The sequence below is a fragment of the Enhydra lutris genome, unplaced genomic scaffold (assembly GCF_002288905.1).
Source record: "Enhydra lutris kenyoni isolate GAN:26980312 unplaced genomic scaffold, ASM228890v2 scaffoldscaffold52, whole genome shotgun sequence".
Taxonomy (NCBI): Eukaryota; Metazoa; Chordata; class Mammalia; order Carnivora; family Mustelidae; genus Enhydra; species Enhydra lutris.
In genome coordinates, this window is record NW_019154136.1 from 2,113,843 (window position 1) to 2,137,038 (window position 23,196).

At 42.4% G+C, this 23,196-nt stretch overlaps 1 protein-coding gene across 1 annotated transcript in view; it reads left to right on the top strand.

The window, feature by feature from the left end:
- Window positions 1-23,196, top strand: part of LOC111157101 (pirin) — a 120,278-nt gene that overhangs the window by 46,968 nt on the left and 50,114 nt on the right. The window contains 1 exon segment of the mRNA XM_022518346.1: window positions 5-85. Within this exon segment, the coding sequence (XP_022374054.1) occupies window positions 5-85 (81 nt within the window).

The window sequence follows — 23,196 nt, forward strand, 5'->3', positions numbered from 1 at the left end:
GGAGCTGAAGAGTAAAGAAATCCCCAAAGCCAGGCAGGATGGTGTGACGGTTGCCGTCCTTTCTGGAGAAGCTCTGGGAGTAGAGGTGAGCCGCGCCGTTCCGTGTTTGGGAAAGCAGCCATGTGCGGTCACGTGAGGCTGGCCCCAGTGGGGTCCCGGGGTCTGTAGTGGATCCCAGCTCGTATCCCACGGGTGGACTTGCTTTAGAGGTGTCAGAAGTGGTGGAACCCAAAGTAACCCAAAATTCCGCTTTTTTTTTCTTTCTGATTTATGTTTCTTTCTGATAATGGTCTTTGTTTTCCTCTATGTTATTTCCATTGATTTTTTCTTTTGTTTTTGTCATGGTTCATTTTAATGAGATGCTATGAGGAACTCTAAGTTAAAAATCCCAGCTAGGAAATGCAGTCATCCAAATGAATTCTGGCTGAATTTCCTTCTGGAGACTTTAAATAAATAAATAATGTGTGCTGAGAAATGAGAAAGGAAATAGTACAAGGCAGAAAATCTTTTGGTCTCCCTTTGTTTTGTTTTATTGAGATTTTTTATTTATTCATTTGAGAGAGTATGAGCAGGCAGGGGAAAGGCAGAGGGAAAGCTAGAAGCAGTCTCAGGGTGATCAGGGAGTCCGACGAGGGACTCGATCCCAGGACCCCGGAATTATGACCTGAGCCAACAGTGGAGCCTTCTCAGCTGCCCTGGATCTACACAGCCATCTATTTTCACTTTTGAAGTAGTGGGTTTTGGGACTGACAGTTATGAAATCCACGTGTCCCATTTCTCTGTGAACTCCGTTCGTTCAGTCATTAGGCACCAGCCGTATGCACATTATGCTGTGCCCTGGAGATGGGTGACTAAGATACAACCACCGACCCCAAGTAAAGTCATGGTTTAGCAGGGGAAGAGAAACAGGCACTCATCAGAGGTATGTGATGCATGAAAGGTGATGTCAGCAGCAGGCAAAACCTCTGTGGTCATCCGGAGGAGGGAGCGACCGTCGATTTTGCTTATGTGCATAAAGCAAGGTAAAGGAAGAAAAGACGGGTCCTGGCCCCGTCTTAAAATGGCTTGTATAAAGGGCCTGGGTAGTAGGAGTGTGAAACCTATTTTGGGATCATGATCGCAGGCTCTGTGGATAACCAGATGCTTGTGTGGTGTGACTGGCAAAATACGGGCCAGAGGGAAATCCAAGACCAAGTGTGTCCACTCCTAGATTTTTGCCTAGAGCTGACCTTGGCTGCACGGATCCACCCCCGTCTCCCTCTCTCTCAGGTTCAAAGACCTGTCCTATGGGAGGCAGCCGTAGCTGGCACTTCATTTGCACTTAGGAATGCTCACATAAACAGTGGTCTGGATTTGCTGAAATCTGCTGTACAGAACGTTGCCCTTGCCCAGGGCGTTCCACTCCCCCTGAAATACCATTGTTGGTGCGCACAAAGGGTCTTCACAGTGTCCCCGATGACCTGGGGTACACATTCCAGCGGTGGGAATGAGCCCTTTTCCGGCAGTGAGTGAAGAATGGATAGGTGTGCTTTTAAACCCAAGGTTACATCTTGTGCCCTTCGTACATCGTGGCCCTTGGCCCTCAGGATGACAGATTAGCCAGGAGACTGAGAATAAGCGTGTAATGAAAGCCATAAAAAACCCAGGTGTTACCCTCAATAAAGGTGAGTGGACATTTTATTAAAGATCACTGTAATCACTCCTGTGGCTCTCAAGGCTTGGACTTCCAGGAGATAGTAAGTCTTTCCCCAGGAACATGTGACTTATTTTTTTGTAAGCAGAGTGGAAAATACAGACCCGCTCCAGAAAGTTACAGACGCTCTCGTGTGTTGCCTTGAAATGAGCTCTTGTGGATACAAACGAGGTACGTGTTAGTATTTTAGAGACCGGGACTGGCATGAATGAAGCTGTGTTACTGATAGCCGCAAACACACTGTTTTATTTTGTCCAAAGCAACTGCACTCAAGATCATCTACCTTACGAACAATTCGACCAAACTCAGGATGAAAGGGGGGGAGAAAATTTGGGGTCAGATACCATTCTGATTACATGAAGCTTTAAGAATTCTGCTCCTGTGGATTGGTAGAAGTACTCCAAGATGGACAAGAGTTTTTCAGTTTCAACTCACAGGGGCCCTAGAACACTGATAGGGTTTACTCTGTTAAGGAAGCACGTGTGGTGGTCTTAAAACCCCAGGGAAGACTTTTCATCATTCACTGCCTGTCCTTGGGCTGTAGATCGAAGTCAGGGAGCTGGAAGGGCACAGCTGAAGGTACAGACAAGCACATCAGCTGCCAACACACGTCTTCTGTGCTGAGTCGCCGGCCTAGTGAACGTGACAGGTTTAGGGGAAGGCAGACTGGAGGCTCAACCCAATCTGAAGGTTGAGGAAAAGCAGGCCCGAACCAAGTCTGCAGGAGCCACCTGACCTGGCGAAGAAGGATGGAAAGGGTCTATGCAGTGCGAAGGAGACAGCAGGAAGCCACAGACGTGTTTATAAGGTGTTTCTGCTTAAAGACGGCAAAAGAGCCAGTGGACTAGCTTCATGTTTGAAGAAGGCTTTCAAAGCATATGCTCGTTGTTTTAAGCACAAAAATGGGAAAAATGATCATCTTTACCACGTAAAACTTTTCTGATCTTTTCTCTCCCTCCCTCTCTTTCTCTTTCTTTTTTAACTTTTCAATGTCATTTTCTTTTGTGTCTAGACCAGTGTTGAACATAGCAGTAGTGTTTCACCTGGAGTAACTGTTCTTCTGTTTTCTCTGCCTCCCCCCCAAGTGGTCAAAACTAAATCTGTGCAAAATCGCAAAGATACAGTGTGCTCATATCCTTATCTGTGAGAGTCACCCATGTTAAGAATAAAGCAGTTACATTTGGAATACAACATGCATGGCCCAAGACCCAGTTTGTCAAGTTTCACTGAACAATAAAATGATAATTTGCTTCTGTTTCTTGAAATCTTTTTATAGATTTTTAAAAATTTATTTGACAGAGAGAGAGATCACAAGTAGGCAGAGAGGCAGACAGAGGGGGGAAGCAAGCTCCCTGCCGAGCAGAGAGCCTGACGTGGGGCTCGATCCCAGGACCCCGAAATCATGACCCGAGCTGAAGGCAGAGGCTTAGCCCACTGAGCCACCCAGGCGCCCCTATTTCATGAAATTTTAAAGCTCCCTTGTTCTCTTGGCTTCCATGTAGATGGTCATTTTTGACATTGTGGAAGGAAACCACGGTGGCCAAAATTTTGCTCTTGGTGCAATTATAAATAGCACTGGGAGAAGTTTAAATCATCCTTGTAGAGGAAATCGTTTTGAAGTCCAGAGCACAAGGCTCTTCTATCCCACTGCCTTCAAACGCTGCCTGTGGTCAGTTTTCCTCTCCTCCCTGGGCTCTGAGAACAACGCTGGCTTCCAAGAAGGGATCCACAAAAGAGGCAAAGCGACAGCGGGGTTGGGGAAAGGAAGAGGATAGAGAACCTAACGACCTTTTCTACTCTATCCTGGTTCCTTTGGCATTGATTTTTGTGCCTTTCCATCCTCTCTCCTCCGGAGTGTTCTCTCAGAAACCCGCCTCCCTTGACCACCCTGTCACCACCAGCAATTAAATGTTCTGCGAATCGAGCCTTGGCCAGCTCAGCTTGCCAGGCGTCGGCACCGCTTACATCTTCGTGTGCTTTGGAGATTTTGAGCGTCTCCGAGTAACTCCCAAGGCTTGGGTGGTAGATTCTGTCTGCACTGGATCCTGATTCAAGGCCATCTGTAACTGATCAGTGCAAACATTTCCAGCAAGAGAGTTCCTGGGGGGCGGTGATGAGCTGTTTTCACAGGTTTTAACTGCCAGAGTTTGTCAGCCAGACAAAAGCGCAAGAGGACTTAGAGTTGAGTGGAAGTCAAGTGGAGGGAGCCGAGGTAGAGGAGAGAACCAACACGTCACTGTCCCCTCTTCCCCTCCCAAGCTCAGGATGAATTGAGACAAGACTCAGGAGTTAGCCAGATGGGGATCCAAAGAGCACCTTTATTACTGGTAAAATCTGGGCAAGGGCACATGACTTGTCTCTTGAGAACTTTTGAGCTTTTAATACTTCTTCCATTTCATGAAACATGTTCCGGCAGAGCTTAGAGGCATCCTTTTCAGAGGCTGGCCACTTAGCTCGTGGCAGAAGAGACAGACAGACAGAACAACCTAGCTGAGTACGCTCAGTTCCTGGGTTTGCCCTTACCGGCCGGATCCCATCCTTCCCTCTCCCCTCCACCCCCCAGGGATAAGCGAGGAAGGCAGAGAGCAGCTGGCTGTTGTCTCATGGGGACATTAGGGAGGGGTCTGGAGGCTCCCCCAATGTTCCTCTGCATGTTGTTTTGGTAACTTACTGGACTTGACATTTAGCAGTGACCGCCCCCCCAGCACCCCGCGTCTCAGGGAAGGACAGAAGCTTGTCAGTGTGGGCCTCTTCCCACCAAAGCTAACTTGAACTCTCTCAGATAAATTTTACCCCCAGAAGGGTCTGAAATGAGTATAGAGAGTATTTTCATTAAATTGATACCAAGGTGCTTTGTGTTCTAGGCTACACATTCACCTCCTCTCCTAGTTCCCTGTCAAATTATTCCCAACCGTGTTGACAGGTGTGTGAGAAGCCCAAGCAGTAGCATAAAAATTACCTAAATATTAAAATGTCCCAACCTTTGAACCCACCTCTACCCCATCATCACATTTCTAGGAAGAAATCTAAACCCCTGATCTAAAACCTCTTGGCTTTATAAACCGAGTCAAAAGAAATGATAATTTCTAATTATGTGCTAAATAAAGTCCCAAAGCCTCCTCACCCAGCTTTAATTCTGCCTTGCTTGTGGGGGGAGTACGGATTTTCTTGTCCTTTATAAATGCCGCAGCCTGGCACGTTGCCTAGACTGGACAGGGCTGTCAGGACGCCAAACTTGAGTTCTTCCTACCCCGCTTCTCCTTCATCTCACTTGAGAGGCAGTACTGGAAGGTAGTAAGAGACACATTTATGGCAATACCAGCCCTGGTTCCGTGAGATTTCACTATACAACCAAATCTCTGAGCCCTGGAGTGGTGATATCTGCAGAAAATTGATGGACGTGGTCAGTCCAGAGCATTACTGTTGCTGGGAGAACAAAGCCATGTGTCCCTAGTGCCTCTACTCTCTGAGCTGAAACATTCTTGCCTTGAAAAGTCAGTTGTTTGTGTTGGTGGCAGCTCTGGATTTCAGGTCTTAAGAAAATCTTCCAACTCTGGAAGGCCACTAAGAACATTAAGAAATGTTCTTCTAACCAATATGCAGAGAAGTGGATGTTCAAATCATATGCTACCCCTTGACACCGCTCTGATTGGCCAAAGTTAGGAAGTTGGGTACTGTCAAGCATGGCAAGGATGGGAAGAAATAGAAGCTTTGCACATGGCCGGCGACTAATTATTCATTGTGGAGAGGGAGCTGGCATTGCTTGGTTACTTAGTGAAGCTAACACAGACTACAAGAGTATGCGCCAGCATTCCCTCTCCTGGCTAATTACTCCAGCAAAACTTCAACAAGTAGACCTATGGCGGTAGTCGTCTCTGTGTCATGGGTGGTGGAAAGGAGTCTGAGATGATGTTGGTGTCACCGCTCCAGGAGTGGATGAGTAGAATATGGTAGTTACGTATGATGGAATAGATTATATTTACTTCTATCCACGTTATTAGATTTCAGGAAATAATGTGGCATAAACCAGAACAAGGAAACAGTTTTGCACACAGTAACACTTTCCAAGGACACCCGTAGATCTAAATAAACATATGAAGGGTATTATTGAAAGGATTTTCATTATGTGTGCTCAACTAGGAGCCAGTGGGAGAGTGGGATTGAATGGGAGAAAAATACAGAACAAAGGGGGCTCTCATGGATGTATGATGACCATATGGCATGGGCCAACTGAATTCCATTTCCTGCACTTGAAAGTGAGAGGGGTGGTTGAGGGGGATATCGATTGATTGATTGGTGTGCAGCAGCAACTTTTAACTTGCTTAGTGTCGTTGACCTCCTGGGTAGGTGATTTAAGGGATTCTAGGAAGCCCTAACATATGACAAAAAACCTCAATTATTGAAAACACACCATACCATTAGAGCCAATCGTCTGACAGTATGATAGATTGAAAAGAGCATGGACTGTAGAGTCAAGCAGACCTGAGTCTAATTTTCAGGTCTGTTGTTTAATACCTCTGGGACCTTGGGAAAATAATTTTGAGCCCTTACTTCCTTATCTACCAAAAGGGGATAATAATGAATAAGCTTTGAGTATTTGCATGATATATAACATGCCTGGTGATATTAAGGTTACTTAATAAATATTTGTTTCCTTTTCCTTGTCTGTCTCCCTTTCTGTTCCCACATCCTTTTTATCATTAGGCTTTGTTGACAGCCAACCTCTAGAACTTCTTGGGAAGGGAAATGAAATTGACTAGCATCTTTTGTGGACTTAGGAGGTACTGAATTCTCAGAGCTGTCCAATAAAAATGGAATGGAAGCAACATGTAATTTAAAATATTCAGTAGGCACATTTTAAAAAGTAAAAAGAAACAGGTGAAATTAATTTTAATTGTTTGCTCAAGCCCAGTTATTCAAAATATTGTCATTTCAGCACACAGTCTGGGGAAGTTTATAATGGGATATTTTGCATTTTTGTACTAAGTCTTTGCAATCCAGTGCCCATTTTTACACTTAGAGCACATCTTGGTCGCCGCTGAGCAGTTGGCGTGCTCAGTAGCCTCATGATTAGTGACAACTGTACTGGACAGCGACATTCTGAGTGCTTTACATGTATCAATTTTTTCCCACCCAGTTTTTTGGGGGAGGGTTAATATTTTTTTTTTCCTACCAATTTAACTTGGGTTCTCCGGGAAACAGAACCCAGGGCAGGTCTTCTGTGCAGTCCCAGGGCAGTGAATGGACTGTGTCACCTGGCCACTTGAGGCAGCCTCCCAGGAGGGCACAGACCACATCCAGTGGCTTGGCTCTTTGTTCCAGGCTGTGTGTGGGTCCAGAGCCTCAGTTGGTCTGTCGGATCAAGCCCAGGAGCTCTGGAGCTGTTGTGGTTCCCAGCACGGTGGGGGCAGTCAGCCAGGAGGAGGCCAAGGGCTCAGGAGCTAGTGAGGCCAAGAGACCCTGAGGGAGGCCCATGTTGTGTGATTGAACCTGGGTTCTCACAACAACATAACGAGAGCGGGAACTGAGGCACAGCGAGAGTAGCTATGCGTGTAGTGAGTGACAGAGCTGGCATTCTGACTGGGTGTCTGGCTCCATGGTTTGTGCTCTAAACCACAAGCTCATGGGTCCATGCCGGTTTGGCACAACCCAGCATAAATCAGATTCTCTGCCGAGAACAGCTTTTTATCTGTGGAAACTTGAAAGACAGGGAGGCCTAAGAGGAGAGATGGATCATTGTAGGGTTCAGAAAAGATTCTTGACCCATCAGTGATTTTGCCACGGAACTGACCACCTCCTACTTGCCCAACTTGCGGAGGGGGGGGGGGGTTGAAGGGTGGGGGTAAGTACCGACCCCTTCCGTGGGTCTCCAGCCCTTTAGTTGATTTGGTCAACTCTTTAATTTCTCAGATCTGTTGCTGATTAGTAGGGAACCTCCTCTTTTGTTTGTGGAGAGAGGGGAGGCTATTTTCAATGCTCCTGGATCTTGTTTGAATACTTACTTTATTTAGATGGGTTGGTGTAGGAAGTTTGGGGCTTTGGAAGTTGATCAAGGAAGAGACAGGTTCGTGAGAGGTGGTAACACACAAGCTTTGTTTGGGTGGTGCACGGATGAGGTTGATGAGAAGGGAGGTCCCTTAGAGTTGGAGACCTTCCAGAGACAGTGGCACAAGGCCACACTCAGAAGGGGAATGGGGAAAGAGACTTCCTGGGAGAGTCGGGGAGATCAGAGAGGGGGCTTACCTGGCTAGATGATGTCGCTCAGCAACAAGGTAGAGGACCTCCGGGACAGAGAGCTCCAAAGGGCAGTGGCATTTTGGGGAACTTTCTAGATGCAGGGTGTCATTTGTCGCTGGGAGACAGTGGGTGTGATTTCCTAGGGTATGTGTGGTAGGTGGGCTCTAAATGACTAAAAATATGTTTATTTGGAACATAGTTAAAGCAATTGGATGTAGGAGAATTTGAATTGGCTTCAGCTTAACAACGTAGGGGCCCACTGTGGCCCATTTATGTAGTAGCTGGACAGGAGACTCGCCATTCATTCACCTCCTTCATTGCCATAGTGGTGTAATTGGGCTGTGAATGAAGTTCTTAGGGCAGCAAGAGTTTAGAGTTCGTGAAACTATGAGATGCTTTTCAGAGCCACCCCATACCTACTCTTCCTTTTTCTCCTGTTGGAATCAGAGTATCAGGCAGCAGTAGGCAGGCGAGATCAGCTCTTCAGCTCTCCCACCGCTTGGTAGAGGGGAAGGCTGCAGCCCACCTCGGTGAAAGTCTTTTCCAAGGTCAGACAGCTCCTTGTGGAAGGAATGCAGGCCCAGACTCAGGTCTCCTGAATTTTGCCTTATTTTATTTGCACAGCACCTCGGCCTTGCTGTACCGTTCAGCCCTGGTGCATGAAATTGCTGAGTGCGTCTCTTTCCAGTTTCCAAATGTCTTGTCTCTTTTTCCTGGAAGGAAGCTTCAGAAAATACTTTTCTCTCTTTCTACACCAAAAGGGTACTTTCAGGCATGTGTCTGTCCAAGCAGACACCCCCCTGACTGTGTCAGAATGTCCCGTAAACGGTCACATAGGAGAAGCCCTGTGCCATAATAAATTCCCGCTTAATCATATCTGCACAGATGTATCCGTCCCAATGCTCTGTGAAGTCTTATCTTTGCCAAATAGCTTCCCATCTTGATATACTTTCTTGCAAGAATCCTTAAAAACATCTTAGTAAATACCAAATGTAACGAACAGAGATTAAAAATATTATAAAGCCCTGTGAGGAATATTCTAGCATCAGTTAATTCACTGACTCAGCCTTGGAACACATTACCCATGGATAGGAGGCAAGGAATAGGAAGGCTCCCTCTTGGCATATTTGGGGGTCATTGTGGTTTTATTGTACTATTAGTCTTTGCAGAATTATGGAGGGGTCATTCATATAAGGGGTGGGTATTTGTTCTTCCTCTGGTTTTAATTTTCCAAAAAATTAAAACATCTCTAGCCCAACTTCAGGCAGTAATGCTGACTCAAAGAGAGTAGTCCAAGTTTAGTATCAGAGTTAACATGCCTCTGCTTAAATGTCAGGACCATGCGTCCTATGAGCATCCTTATTCCCTTCCTCTTTAGCTCTTCTTTCCTCACTAGCCCTCTCCTAAACAGAAGGTGTTACTGTTACTGTTGACAGCAGGGCTGGTCAAGATAAGATGCTGTAGACCCTGGACTGAAGGATACTTTGGCTATGTCCAATTGGATGCCGTTGGGTGTAGGAGAATTTGAGTTGGCTTCAGCTTAACAACATAGGGGCCGTCGGTCAGCCCAACAGCTTGATGCTCCTGAAATCTTTCATGGTTGATCAAAGTTAAAAATGTTGTCTGGCTCTCTCTCTCACCCTATACAGAGTTGTTGGCGTTTTGCCGAAGGGTTCGTTGTTTCTTTATGTAGCACTTCATGTATATGTCAAAATATGATTACCAAGTTTTAATCCTCCCACGATATCTTTGGCACTGAGGATGGAGACTAATCTTTCCCACTCCTTATCAGAATTCTTTAAAATAATCAAGAACTTGGAAATCTGAGTGCTTTGGATTGGGGACAGAAAACTTAGCATTTCATTGAAGGGCATCAGCTTATTCTGAGCAATGAGATTGGAATTTTGCTTCAAATAATGTGGCAAATGTATTTTTCACTTCCTTGATGCCTTAAGATCTCCTGGAGAAACACTAAGGTATGGTTCTCCACTTGGGGGCCAAGGGGTCTGGCAGTGAGTTTCTTGAGTGTGTGTGTGAAGGTGTTAATGGTAGAGAGAAGGGGTCTGTGCTGATGGGGTTTTTTTCCCCCATGCAAAGCCCAGCACACCATGAGAGTAGGATGAGGAGATTGGGAAGCCTGGTGGGAAGTGTACTAGATTATGCCAAGAACTCCTTATAGACTAGATCTTCCTCTGTTAGGGGCTTTTGTGCTAATTAGTGAAGTTTTCTTCATTAAGTCTCTTCCTTGTGATTGACAGATAACTTACCTGAAATAGACCCAAGAAGATAATCATCAGAAAAAGATAAGGCAACTGGGACAGTTGATGAACCATTCATAAAAAGACACCAGTTTAGCTCATGATCTTCTACCTCGTAGCAAAATAAATTCAGCGTAAAGAATTAAAGGTTAAAAATGGAAAAATGTAGGAAGACGTGATCTTTGGATGGGGAAAGACTTTCTAAGTTTAAAAGCATCAGAAGGAGAAGACTGATAGCTCTGACCCATGTTAGAACTGCTATAAATGAAATTAAAGCCAAAAACAAACTGGGAGATTTTTTTTAAAAGATTTTATTTATTTATTTGACACACAGAGAGATCACAAGTAGGCAGAGAGGCAGGCAGAGAGAGAGGGGGAAGCAGGCTCCCTGCTGAGCAGAGAGCCCGATGCAGGGCTTGATCCCAGGACCCTGAGATCACGACCTGAGCTGAAGGCAGAGGCTTAACCCACTGAGCCACCCAGGCACCCCAAACTGGGAAATTTTTATAGCAAATATTAAAGTCCAGTAGCCTTAATTTATTAAAAAAAAAACCTTTCACATAAATTGATGAGAAGAACCTAACTGCCTTAACACCCCCTTCCCCCACCACCATTCTTGGCTCCCACTCAGTCATAGTCACAGAAGATTTGTCTGCACATGTTGTGTCCATTCCCCAACATCCTCGGTACTCTCAGCCTGGTGTCCAGCCCCATCAGTGCCTAGAGTCACCACTGACTTCCATGTCATCAAACCCAGAGGTCGTCTTTTCTTTTCACATTGACTCTTCCTCTACGTGGGTTGACTGCTTCCTCCTTCTCCACACCCTCTTTCCTCTCTTTGGTCTCTGAGATGATGGGTCCTTTTGTCTCCAGGTGCACCTTGCTCTTTCAGTTTCCTTTCTCAGGTAGGTCCCTTTCCTCTACCAGACCCCTACATGTTCAAGTTCCCTGGATCTAAGTCCTGAGTCCTCTTTCGTCGTACATACTCTCCATAAATGATCTTGTCCATCCCATGGATGTAGATGCCATTGATAGTCTTACAACTCCCACACTGATACTCACAGCGCAGGGCTTACCTCTGAGCTCTGTGTACTCATTTATTCAACTACCTCCTTGACATCTCCTTTATCATGTTCCCAGGCCTGTCCCATGTAAAATAGCAGAAGTTGAATTCTTGTTCCTCCTAGTCTCACATATCTTGACAATGAAAACTCCTTTCCCTTCCAGTCTTTTCGATCTTAATAAATGAGTGGCACTCACTGCTCAAAGAAGAAACATGGTGGTCATCCTTATTCCTTCTCCTCCCCAACCCACATCCAGTCCATTTGCAAAACCTCTCTATTTCTACAATATATTTTAAATTTATCTACATTACTCCTATCCCTTGTCCAGTCCTGGACAAACCCACTGTAGCTGCCTCTTCAGGAGTCTCCTGTCTCCTGTTCTTACTCCCTTCTAGTTCTCCAAATTATGGCTCAAGACACCTGTCTGAGATAAAAACTGGATCAGTGTGTTCCTGTTGTAATTTTTTTTTCCCTGTAGTACTTTTAAAGAAATCCCAGATATCTTACAATGGTGTCTTTTCTGACTCTGAACTCATCTCTGTGTCTGCATATCACTCTCCTTTTACTGCCTTAAGGCCTTTGCACAGGCGGTACTCCTTTCTCTGACTGGAAACCTTTTACCCTCCATTCTGTTCATTTAAGGCCTTCCATTACTCTCCTGATTTTCTCTCTCTCCACCCTATTTATTTCTTTTATAACAGTGTGATTTTATATTTAATTTGTTCCATTGTCTTCCTCACTAGAAAGGAAATGCAACAAAGCCTGAGCAGATCTGTTATTCAACAATATACGTATCCAGTGACTAACACACTACATGTTCTCAATCAGTATGTCTTGAATGAGGGAACTAATAAATGAACGGAAACTTAGCTGGGAATGAGCAGATATTTTATGAAACGGGATATGCAGATGGCCTAATTAATACAGAAGAAGCAGCTAAAATAGTGCCTGGTGTATATCTAAGCCCTTACATATTTAGCTATTGTTATTCTTTTTTTTTAAAGGTTTTATTTATTTCTTTGACAGAGACAGATCAGAAGTAGGCAGAGAGGAAGGCAGAGAGAGGAGGAAGCAGGCTCCCTGCTGAGCAGAGAGCCCAATGCGGGGCTCGATGCGGGGCTCGATCCCAGGACCCTGAGATCATGACCTGAGCTGAAGGCAGAGGCTTTAACCCACTGAGCCACCCAGGCGCCCTTGTTATTCTTTTTTAAAGTTTTTATTTATTTGATACACAGAGAGAGAGAGCACACACAAGCCGGGGTAGTGGCAGAGGGAAAGAGAGCAGCAGACTCCCTGCTGAGCAGGGAGCCCAATTCAGGGCTCAACCCCAGAACTCTGGGAGCATGACCTGAGTCAAAGGCAGATGCTTAACTGACTGAGCCACCCAGGTGCCTGGCTGTTGTTATTCTTATATTAATAATACTTAATAGTACTATCACCCAAAGTTATAGCAACATCAAAAGAGCAAGGAGATAACAATTCTGCTTCTTAAATTAGCTAAAATTTAAAAATATAAGACAGTCAACATTTTGATGAAATGGGTACTTTTTATAGGTAGTTACCAAGTGATTTGATTTAAAAAAAACAATTTGGGTGAAAGCAATTTAGTTAGTATAAAAGTTGGTCAAAATGATTTTTTTGTTCAAAAACAAGAACTGCTAGACCCTGGCTGTTCAGATATTGGTGTTTGTACTATGGAGGTGGTGCCTTTAAACTTATTTCTAGATTAAGTCTTTTTCCTTATTTTTCCTTTTTGTGTATTTTTTCAAAGATTTTCAGATATTTTTTCTTTTCCTTTCCTTTTTTTCCCCTCATAATTAATCCTTCCCTTCTGTATTTGTGACAGGGGTGTATTGGAGAAAAAAATCTAAATATGCAACAATAGGTGATTTGCTGGGATGAGTTAATAACTTTCTAACAATTGGGGGTTAAATGGGGGGGGAAACAACATTTAGAGCATGTAACTAGTTGAAAAACTGCCCTGTGGTGTAGGAAAAAACCCCAAGACTGGAGAAACCAGTGACTAACAGTAGACTCATTCAGCAAAATCGCTGTTCTGTCATGTGATTGTGTTGACCAGTTTGCTTTTGGCCACATGACATTCCACCATAAATCTACAGATATATCTAGAGCCGTTATAATGTCTAGACCTCTGGGCTCAAAATTTCACTGTGAAGGAAAAAAAATAGAAATTTGGTCAAAGATTAATGTGCAGAGGAGGAGTTAAGATGGCAGAGGAGTTGGGGGCCCCTAAGCTTGTCTCATCCCTCAAACACAGCTAGATAGGTATTAAATCATTCTGAACACCCAAGAAATCAGTTGGAGGTCTGAGAGTCTACAAGAGGATAAACGACTATCTTTTGGAAAGTGGAAGGTGCAGAGAGTTGACGTGGGGGAATTAAAGCTGCGGATATGGCAGCGGGGAGAGAGCCTGCTTGTGGAGACTACTGCAAAGTGTTATAAGCAGCAGAGCACAAAATCCAAACTTTTAGAAGTCCGCTACCATGGCAAACGTGCCTGGCTTAAAGGTGCTTAGATGGTGAGGTGGAGAAGAATCCCAGTGGATCACAGCATGGTCCGAGGATCCCCTGGGTCACAAGAATGGGTGGTGCTGTCCTATCGCAGTGTTCCCAGGACGCTGGCTGAGAGGAGCGGGTCTTGGTGCCTGTTTTCTGCTCTGTTTTGCCATAAGCTGTAAACCACTGTGCGGTCATGTGACCACTTTCCTGGGACCAGCCAGGAAATGGCGAAAGCATAGTGAGACCCTCCCAGGGGAACAGAGCCTGTTCATGTCCCAGGAATCCCAAAATTTGGACTTTTGAAACTCAGTCACGCACCTAAGATAAAAAAACTGAGACGTAGGCAAGGTGCATGCAGGTTTCAGGTGGAAACCAGGGACATAAGTAGGGTGATTGGTTGTTCTGTGTGGGCTCACTGAAGAGTGGGGGGAGGGCCCGAACTTTCAACTCCAGGGCTAGAGAGCAGAGTGCCACCATATCGTGCTATATTCATCCCTCTCATCAGCACTGGAAGCCTTCAGGGAGCAAAACAGCGCCACCTAGTGCAGGCTGGAGCTACTTACACCAAACCCTACACCCCTGCACTCTGGAGGCACATTTCCCCTAAAATAAGTCAGTCTGAGAATAAGCCCAGCAGGATCCTCACCCAGAAAACTCACACAAACAACTCGCTTGAACCAAGTCTCCTGATCAGGGAGTACTACAAAGCTTCAGGTCTAGGGGAAATAGGATCTAGCTTCCTTTTTACTTTTATTTTTTACCTTTTGTTTTTTCATTTCTTTTCTTTTTTTTTCAATTCCCTTTTTAAGTTTTTTATTAAAAAATCTCATACATATACATATATATGTACACACACGCACTTTATATATTTATATTTTTGTTTATTTTCAGGGTTTTTGGGGGTGTGGAATCTGGATTCTTTTAACAAGCAGACCAAAACACACCCAAGATCTAGTTTTGTTTTGTTTTGTTTTCCTTTGTCTTTCGTTTTGTGTTTTTGTTTTTCTTCTTTCTTCTTTTCTTTTCTGGACAAAATGATGAGACAGAGAAATTCATCCCAAAAGAAAAAATAGGAAGTAGAACAGCCAGGGATTTAATTAGTACAGATAAAAATAAGATGTCTAAATGAGAATTTGAAACAATGATTATAAGGGTATTGGCTGGTCTTGAAAAAAGCATAGAAGACACTAGAGAATCACTTACTGTAGAGATAAAAGAACTAAAATCTAGTCAAGCCAAAATTAAAAATACTATAACTGAGACATAGTCCCAAATGTAGACCATAAAAATGAGGATGGACAAAGCAGAGGTGCAAATAAGTGATACAGAAGATAAAATTATGCAAAATAATGAAGCTGAAAAGAAGAGGGAAAGAAAGGTAACAGACCACGAAGGTAGATTTAGGGAACTCAACAACTTATTAAGACATAATAACATTTGTTATCATACAAGTCCCAGAAGATGAAAAGAGAAACGGCCAGAAGGTTTATTTGAACAAATTATAGCAGAAAAATTCCCTAATCTGGGAAAGGACACAGACATCAAAATTCCATAAGCACACAGAATTCCTGTCGAATTCTACAAAAGCCGACCATTGCTAAGGCCTATCATAGTCAGATTCACAAAATACACTGACAAGGAAAGAATCTTGAAAGCAGCAAGGGGAAAAAAAGTCTTGAACCTACAAGGGAAGACAGATGAGGTTAGGAGCAGCTCTTTCAACAGCGTTGTGGAAGGCCAGAAGAGAGTGGCATGAATTCTAATGTGCTGAATGGGAAAAATGTGCAGCCAAACATTCTTTATCCAGCAAGGGTGTCATTCAGAGTAGAAAGAGAAATCGTTTCCCAGACAAACAAAACCTAAAGGAGTTTGTGACCAGCCCTGCCACCGATTTTAAGGGGTCTCTTTGAGTGGAGGAAAAAAGACCAAAAGCAACAAAGACTAGAAAGGACCAGAGAACAATCACCAGAAACACCAACTCTACAGGTAACACAGTAGCACTAAATTTGTGTCTTTCAGTAATCACTCAATGTAAATGCTCCAATCAAAAGATATAGGGATCAGAATGGACCAAAAAACCACAATCCATCTATATGCTGCCTACAGGAGACTCATTTTAGACCTAAAGATATTCTCAGATTGAAAGCGAGGGGATGGAGAACCATCTATCATACTGATAGACATCAGAACAAAGCTGGAGTAGCCATACTTATATCAGACAAACTAGTTTTTATTTTTCTTTAGTTTCTTAAAAGATTTTATTTATTTTTTTGGACCAGGGGATGGGCAGAAAGAGAGAGCGAGAACCTCAAACAGAATCCCTGCTGAGCGCAGAGCCTGACACGGGGCTTGATCTCACCACCCTGAGATCATGACCTGAAATGAAATCAAGAGTTGGACACTTAACCAACTGAGCTACCCAGGTCCCCCTGGACAAACTAGATTTTAAAACAAAGACTGTAACAGATGAAGAAGGGCATTAAATCATAATTAAGGGGTCTATCCATCAAGAAGATGTAACAATTGCAAATATTTATATCTCAACTTGGGAGCACCCAAATATATAAATCAATTACTAATAATCATAAAGAAACTCCTTGATTATAATACAATAATAGTAGAGGACTTTAAGACCCTGCTCATAGCAATGGACAAATCATCTAAGCAGAAAGTCGACAAGGAAACAATGGCTTTGAATGACACACTGGACCACTGGACCAGATGGACTTAACAGATATATTCAAAATATTTCATTCTAAAGCAGCAGTATACATGTTCTTTTCGAGTGCACATGGAACATTCTCCAGAACAGATAACATACTGGATCACAAGTCAGCCCTCACCAAGTACAAAAAGATCAAGATCATACCATGCATATTTTCCTACCAAAACACTATGAAACTTGAAATCAACCACAAGAAAAAAATTGGAAAGACCTCAAATACACGGAGGTTAAAGAACATTCTACTAAAGAATGAATGGGTTAACTAAGAAATTAAAGAAGAAATAAAGAAATACGTGAAAGCAAGTGAGAATGAAAACATGACAGTCCAAAACCTTTGGGATGCAGCAAAGGCAGTTCTAAGAGGGAAGTATATTGCAACACAGGCCTACCTCAAGAAACAGGAAAAGTTTCAAGAGATACAACCTAACCTTATGCCTAAGGAGCTAGAAAAGGAACAGAAAATAAATCCAAGAGCCAGGAGAAGAAGGGTAAATAAAGATTAGAGCAGAAATGAGAAATATAAAATTAAAAAACCACCAGAATTGATTAACAAAACCAAGAGCTGGTTCTTTGAAAGAATTAATAAAATTGATAAACCCAAGACAGACTTACTAAAAAGAAAAGAGAAAGGACCCAAACAGATAAAATCGCGAATGAGAGAGATCACAGCCAACACCACAAAAATACAAAGAATTAGAATACTATGAGAAATTACATGCCAACAAACTGGACAACCTGGAAGAAATGGGCAAATTCCTAGAGACCTATGAATTACCAAAACTGAAACAGGAAGAAATAGAAAATTTGAACAGACTTATAACCAGCAAAGAAATTAAATCAGTATCGAAAATCTCCCAACAAACTAAAGTCCTGGGCCAGATAACTTCCCAGGGAAATTCTACCAGACATTTAAAAAAGAATTAATACCTATTCTATTCTATTCCAAAAAGTAGAAATGGAAGGAAAACTTCCAAACTTGTTTTATGAAATCAGCCTCACCTTGATCCCAAAACCAGACAAAGACCCCACTAAAAAGGAGAATTACAGACCAATATTCCTGATGAGCATGGATGCAAAAATTCTCAACAAAATACTAGCAAATTCAACAGTACATTAAAAGAATTATTCACCATGATCAATGGGGTTTATTCCTGGCCTTCAGGGGTGGTTCAGTATTTGCAAATCAATCAACATGATACACCACATTAATAAAAGAAAGGATAAGAACGATATGATCCTGTCAATAGACGCAGAAAAAGCATTTAACAAAATACAGCATCCTTTCTTGATAAAAACCCTCAACAAGGTAGGGATAGAGGGAACTTAACATCATAAAGGCCACATATGAAAGACTTACAACAAATATCATCCTCACTGGGGAGAAACTAAGAGCCTTTCCCCTATGGTCAGAAACAAGACAACAAGACCATTCCCACCATTACTTTTAAACATAGCACTGGAAGTCAAAGCCATAGCATTCAGACAACAAAAGGAAATAAAGGGCATCCAAATTAGCAAGGAAGAATTCAGACTTTCACTATTTGCTGAAAACATGAGACTATGTAGAAAACCTGAATGACTCCACCAAAAAATTTCTAGAACTAATCCATGAATTCAGCAAAGTTGTAGGATATAAACTCAATGTGCAGAAATCTGTTGCATCTCTATACACCAATAATGAAGCAGCAGGAAAAGATATCAGGGAATCGTGCTATTTGCAATTGCACCCAAAACAGTAAGATACCTAGGAATAAACCTAACTAAAGAGGTAAAAGATCTGTACTCTGAAAACTATAGATAACTTATGAGAGAAATTGAAGAGGACACAAAGAAATGGAAAAGCATTCCATGCTCATGGATTGAAAGAACAAACATTGTTAAAATGTGTATAGTACCCAAAGCAATCTACACATTTCATGCAATTCCTGTCAAAATACCACCAGCATTTTTCACGGAGCTAGAACAAACAATCCTAGAATTGGTATGATACCACAGAAGATCCTAAATAGCCAAAACAATTCTAAAAAGAAAAAAATAGAAGGCATCACAATTCTGGATTTCAAGCTCTATTACAAAGCTGTAGTCATCAAGACAGTATGGTACCGGCACAAAAGCAGACACATAGATCAATGGAACAGAAAAGAGAACTCAGAAATGGACCCACAACTCTATGGTCAACTAATTGTTGACAAAGCAGGAAAGAATAGCTAATGGAAAAAAGACAGTCTCTTTAAAAAATGGTGTTGGGAAAACTGGACAGCCACATGCAGAAGAATGAAACTGGACCGCTTTCATATACCATACACAAAAGTTGATTCAGAATGGATGAAAGACCTCAATGTAAGATAGGAAGCCGTCAGAATCCTAGAGGAGAACACAGACAGCAACCTCTTTGACGTCAGCTGTAAACAACTTCTTACTAGACCCGTTGCTGGAGGCAAGGGATACAAAAGCAAAAAGGAGCTATTTGGGACTTCATCAAGATAAAAAGTTTCTGCCCAGCAAAAGAAACAATCAAAACTAAAAGGCAGCCTGCAGAATAGGAGAAGATATTTGGAAACATATCTGATAAAGGGCTAGTATCCAAAATCCATAAAGTACTTCTCAAAGTCAACACCGAAACAACAAATAATCGTTAAGAAACGGGCACAAGTCATGGATAGACATTTCTCCAAAGAAGACGTCCAGATGGTGAACAGATCCGTAAAAAGATGCTCCACATCACTCATCAACAGGGAAATACGAATCAAAACCACAATGAGACATCACCTCACACCAGTCAGAATGGCTAAAATTAACAACACAAGACACAACAGATGTTGGTGAGGATTCGGAGAGAGGGGAACCCTCCTACACTATTGGTGGGATTGAAAACTGGTGCAGCCACTCTGGAGAACAGCATGGAGGGTCCTCAGCAAGTTAAAAATAGAATTCTTCTACAATCTAGCAACTGCACTGCTAGGTATTTACCCAAAAGATATAAACATACAGCTTGAAAGGGGAACATGCACCCCAGTGTTTTCAGTAGCATTATCAACAATAGCCAAACTATGGAGAAAGCCCAATTGTCCATCAACTGATGAATGGATAGGGAAGATCATGTGTGTGCGCGCACGCTGGAGTATTAGCCATCAAAAAGAATGAAATCTTGCCATTTGCAACAACATGGATGGAACTAGAGTGTGTTATGCTAAGTGAAATCAGAGAATGACAAATATCTTATGATCTCACCCATATGTGGAATTTAAGAAAGAAAACCTAAACATGGGACGGGGGAAAAGAGATAAAGGAGAAAGGGATACAAACCATAAAAGATACTTAACAATAGAGAACACACTGAGGGTTGATGGAGGGAGGTGGATGGGGGATGGGCATTAAAGAGGACTCTTGTGATGAGCACTGGGTGTTGTATGTAAGTGATAAGTCACTGAATTCTACTCCAGAAACCAGTATTGCTCTGTATGTTCAATAGCTAAAATTTAAATTTAAAAAAGATTTATGTGCAAAGATATTTATCAGAAGTTAGCAATGATGGCAAAAAAAAAAAAAAAAAGACCCAAACCATAAACCATAGCAGTATCCAACAGTAAGGGGTTGATCCAACATGAGGGCGAGGGTCCTGGAATCGGTAGAAATTCTGCTTCTTTCCCTTCTAGGGTTTTGAGTGTTTGCACTTGTTTGCACAATCACTTAGAGGAATTTGCTTAAGCAACAGATAGTAAGACTGAGCATCCGAGTGCCTTTTCTAAAAATAACCAAATCATAAAAGATTTTTGAAGTCCTTCCCACGGAGAAGTGGGAATGCTTTTATTATAGCTCTGACATGTAACAAATTGCTACCACTTGCTTTTAGGGACAGCCCGCATGGCGGCAAGATTAGCAGCGTTCAGCGATTAGCGGATGGCAGTGACATGTGAAAGGAGCAGAGGCGAAAGGAAGGAGACCTCCTGCGCCATGGTCACGCGCAGCAACCGGTGTGGTGTGCTCTCTCCTTTCTTGTGGGAAGACGTTTTAAGCCACATGGCTTCCATGTGGAAGCGATTTCATCTCCTTAATTAAGATCACATTTACGAATACAGGCAGAGCCAGGAAGCCGCCTTGACAAGGGTATCATAGCAAAAGCCAGGGTAAGCAGGAAGTCTTTGAAGGATCTAAGATGAAGGTAGCTGGGGTTCGGAAGGAAGTGGTTTTGTATACCTCGTTTGGTCTTGCTTATTTTGTGGTCATTATTGGAGTGGCGTGGTAGGTTCATGAAAGGTTTAATCCTGACATTTAGAGAGAAAGACAGACAAGGCTTGTCTGGATTTGGTAGCACCCCTGTTGTTGTAGGTTAGCCAGAATTTACCCTTGACCTCTTCTGAAGAGTTTTACGTTAACTTCTGGAAGCTTTGCCAACGTATTTGAACTCTTAAGATTTTAAGCAATTAGATTTTTCAAATGCAGACTAAAACCTTGAAAGATAAGTTTCCTTAATACTTTTAAGAGAAATATGAAATGAGAAGAAGGACAAAAGAGGAGTAGCCTTGAGTTTTAGGACCTGTGCAGGCAGTATTGGTCTGGACCAAAACATGGAAAAAGAAAAAGAAAAAGAAAACAATTTCACTGATGGACTTGAAATGCCTTAGTTCTGTTCATGCTGAAATGAATTTGTAGAATAATATTTTATTTTAGGTTGTCATGGACTGATTTATTTTAATCCTGTGGAAATAGGTATACATTGATAGGTAAGTTTTAACCAAGAAAGTATGATTTGTTTGTTTAAATTCTCATTCAGTTGGAGGACCAACCATATTCATAGTTTAGTACTAAAACAAAAAAAAGACAAACATTAAGAATATCCTATCGCGGGGAACCTGGGTGGCTCAGTGGGTTAAGCCTCTGCTTTCAGCTCAGGTCATGATCCCAGGGTCCTGGGATAGAGACCCACATCGGGCTCTCTGCTCAGTGGGAAGCCTGCTCCCTCCTCTCTCTCTGCCTGCCTCTCTGCCTACTTGTGATCTCTGTCTGTCAAATAAATAAATAAAATCTTTTAAAAAAAATTTAAAAATAAACAAAACAGAACACAGGAAAGAATGTCCTAATGGGGATCTTTCTTTATGGTTCCAAATCAACAGTGTGTGTAATAGGAAAATTAAATCTAGGTTTGCTCAAAGTGCATTCAAGGCTGTCGTTATCTTTGAGTTTAATGAACATAATTTACATTTGCTATTTCAACAGAGTTACCATGGAAGATCAAAATTTAAAAAAACTATCTGCTTTTCAAAAACTATGTGTATATAGCATGTATAAATATACACCTACACACACTCATGGGAACAGCTTCCAGATTGATTTTATCTCATCTTGGATTAATTGAAACAATAATATACAATTAGGTTTGGGGTAGTTGTTTATTCAAGACATGAGTAATATTAACACTTGCAATGCTCCCATTTTCAGTACAAAAAAGGATATTAGAATTGGGATTCTCTTTTAGGCTGTAGATGTAAAAAATACTTTCAGAATGAATTAAAAATTTCCCTTTAGCCCTTTTCACACTGTAAGATGATGGGATATATTTGTGGCTTTATAATGTATCTCACTGGTTTCTGTTTAGATTTTTGTAAATGAGTACAGAAGTATAGAATTCTGTGCGTGTTTACGTGTGCCCATGGGGGTCTGTGTAGTGGCAGTCTTAGTGAGATAGGCTACTATTTTTTGGACAGTATGGATGATGCTGAGAAGCTTGAGGCAGGAAGAAAAGAAAAAGAGCTAGCCAGGAGGGCAGGACTGATGTCTGCGGTGGGGGGCAAGGGTAGAGCAAGTTAACCAGTGGTTCCCCACTCACTTCCTACTGCTCTACCTTGCCCCAGACACATTCTCCCTTCTCGGCACCTCTAGTCTGAGAAATCAGAAGGGAACTTTCAACAGACCATAAAAGACTCTTAATCTCAGGAAACAAACTGAGAGTTGCTGGAGGGGAGGGGGGTAGAAGGAAAGAGTGGCTAGGGGCTGGACATTGCGCAGGGTATGTGTTGTGGTGAACGCTGGGTGTTGTGTAAGACTGATGATTCACAGACCTGTACCCCTGAAACAAATAATACGTTCTATGTTGATTAAAAAGATAATAAAAAATAGGGCTTTCAAAATTAGAACGTGAAGGTAAACATTAATTTTCTGACTTGGAATTTTAGGACTATACATGGGTTTAAACATCAGTGAGTCCTATCATGAGATATTTCAGATGAGTGAACTAAGCCCAGTAGAAGATAAGTGCTTTGTTAGGCAGCAGGAAAAGCAATGCTGGCCTCAGTGCCTCCGGGTTTCCAGTTCAAGAATGTTTTTATGACTACATTCTGGGAGGATCTGAGTAAAAATTAAACCAAGGGCCTCTTTGTCATCAATCCCTTTGCTGTAGACAGAGATACTGCATCTGCTACTGAGGCAGAAGTTAGAAAGACAGTTAAGTGAAACAGGGCTTATTTTTCTAGAGGAGAACCAAATACTGCCCAGGTGGAAGAACCATCAATGTTATGCGAAGTTGACCCGTGACCTTTCATTTTATTTATTTTTAAGTAATCTTTACCTTCAACATGGGGCTCGAACTCAAGACCCCAAGATCAAGAGTCTCATGCTCCACCCAATGAGCCAGCCAGGCGCCCCTACCCTTGATCTTTTTGGAAGTAATTTTAGAAGACTTCATTAAAAAAAAAAAAAAAAA